This window comes from Microtus ochrogaster, unplaced genomic scaffold (genome assembly GCF_000317375.1).
Source record: "Microtus ochrogaster isolate Prairie Vole_2 unplaced genomic scaffold, MicOch1.0 UNK56, whole genome shotgun sequence".
In the NCBI taxonomy this organism is placed as follows: Eukaryota; Metazoa; Chordata; class Mammalia; order Rodentia; family Cricetidae; genus Microtus; species Microtus ochrogaster.
The window spans coordinates 1309626-1311159 of record NW_004949154.1 but is presented as its reverse complement, the minus strand read 5'-3'; the positions used below and the strand labels follow the sequence as shown (position 1 = coordinate 1311159).

At 50.0% G+C, this 1534-nt stretch overlaps 1 protein-coding gene across 1 annotated transcript in view; it reads left to right on the top strand.

Annotated features, from left to right (window-relative positions):
* The window catches only part of Ms4a15 (membrane spanning 4-domains A15), an 8021-nt gene continuing 6487 nt past the window's right edge, over nt 1-1534 (top strand). The window contains exon 1 of the mRNA XM_026777298.1: nt 1-240. Coding sequence (XP_026633099.1) covers nt 16-240 — 225 coding nt within the window. The 5' untranslated portion in view covers nt 1-15. The remainder of the gene's footprint in view (nt 241-1534) is intronic.

The window sequence follows — 1534 nt, the reverse complement described above, 5'->3', positions numbered from 1 at the left end:
GGCTCTCTGAACACGATGTCCACACCTCCTGCCAGCAATGGTGTATTTGTCGTCATCCCGCCCAGCAACGCCAGTGGCCTCCGCCCGCCTCCAGCCATCCTGCCCACCTCCATGTGCCAGCCTCCAGGGATCATGCAGTTCGAAGAGTCACCGCTGGGGGCGCAGGCGCCCAGGGCCACCCAGCCACCTGACCTAAGACCAATAGAGACCTTCTTGACCGGAGAGCCCAAAGCTTTAGGGGTAAGAGAAATTCCCCCATGTGACCTGAGACAGACCCGCTAGGCAGGCAGTGAGCCTTATGCTCAACAGAGAGGGGCAAAGGCAGGGGATAATTATAAGAAATGCGCCAGACAAACAAGGCTCCCCTTCCCTCCTCGGAGCTCACCAAATAAACCAGTAAACAAATGACCAGAACTCCAAAGAGAGCTAAAAATGATGTGTGGAGTCCGGGCGGCGGCGGCGCGCACTTTTAATCCCAACACTAGGGAGGTAGAGGCAGGCAGATCTCTGAGTTAGATGCCAGACTGGTCTACAGAGTGAGTTCCAGGACAGGCTCCAAAGTTACACAGAAAAACCCTGTTTTTGAACGGGGGTGGGGGTGGGGGGGTGATGAATGGGGTACTGAACACTAGCAAAGACAGAAAGAGCTCTCCAGGGAGATGACACTGAAGCTAAATTCTAGGTGTTAAAGCCAGCCCAGCAAGAGCTGGATGGATGGAAGGATAGGTGAAGGGTAGGATTGCTTGTGCGGAAGAGCAAAAATGCAAAGGCCCTGAGGTGGAGACGGGTGTGGCTTGTTGAAGGGAGATGCGGAATACTAACATAGCTGGAATGTAATGAACAAAGGAAGAACTGACAGGGAGGTCTCCTGCTTGAGCAGTGGTGACATTGGGCATTTGCTTCATTTGGGTGTGATCTGATCCTTAGGATGCCTGCAACTGCCTGTGTTCAGCTGTCTGTGTTGGGCTGAACCCCTTTATTTATTTATTTATTTATTTATTTATTTATTTATTTATTTATTTATTTAAAATATATGCCCTAAGTTGTTCTGTTTGTTTCCGTACTAAGTTAGGCTGCAACTTTCTGCATAGGATTCTCCGTGTGAACAACAGGAATAGTGTAAGCAATGGGGCCAATGACAGCTCTGAGAGGCACACTGTACTCACATCATCTGTCCAGATTCTCAATTCTCAGCAACACCTTGTGAGCCAGGGACTCCAGTTCTTACTGGAAAGACTAGGAGCCTAAGGCTTCTCAATACAAGTCTTTTGTCCAAGGCCAGACAGCCAGCAGGTGGCATCCCGTGACCTGGGACAGCCTGACCATAGAGTTCTACTTTCAGTCCTACTGTGTGGTCAGGCCAGGACCTCTAACTCAAACCTGCTGGAATGCAGAACTCCATCCTAAAAGCTGTATCAGGCTTAGTGGTACCTACGGTGACCAGGATGGCAAATTAAAATAAGATATTGGCCAGCAGTGGTGGCACACACCTTTAATACCAACACTCCAGAGGAAGAGGCAGGTGGATCTCTGT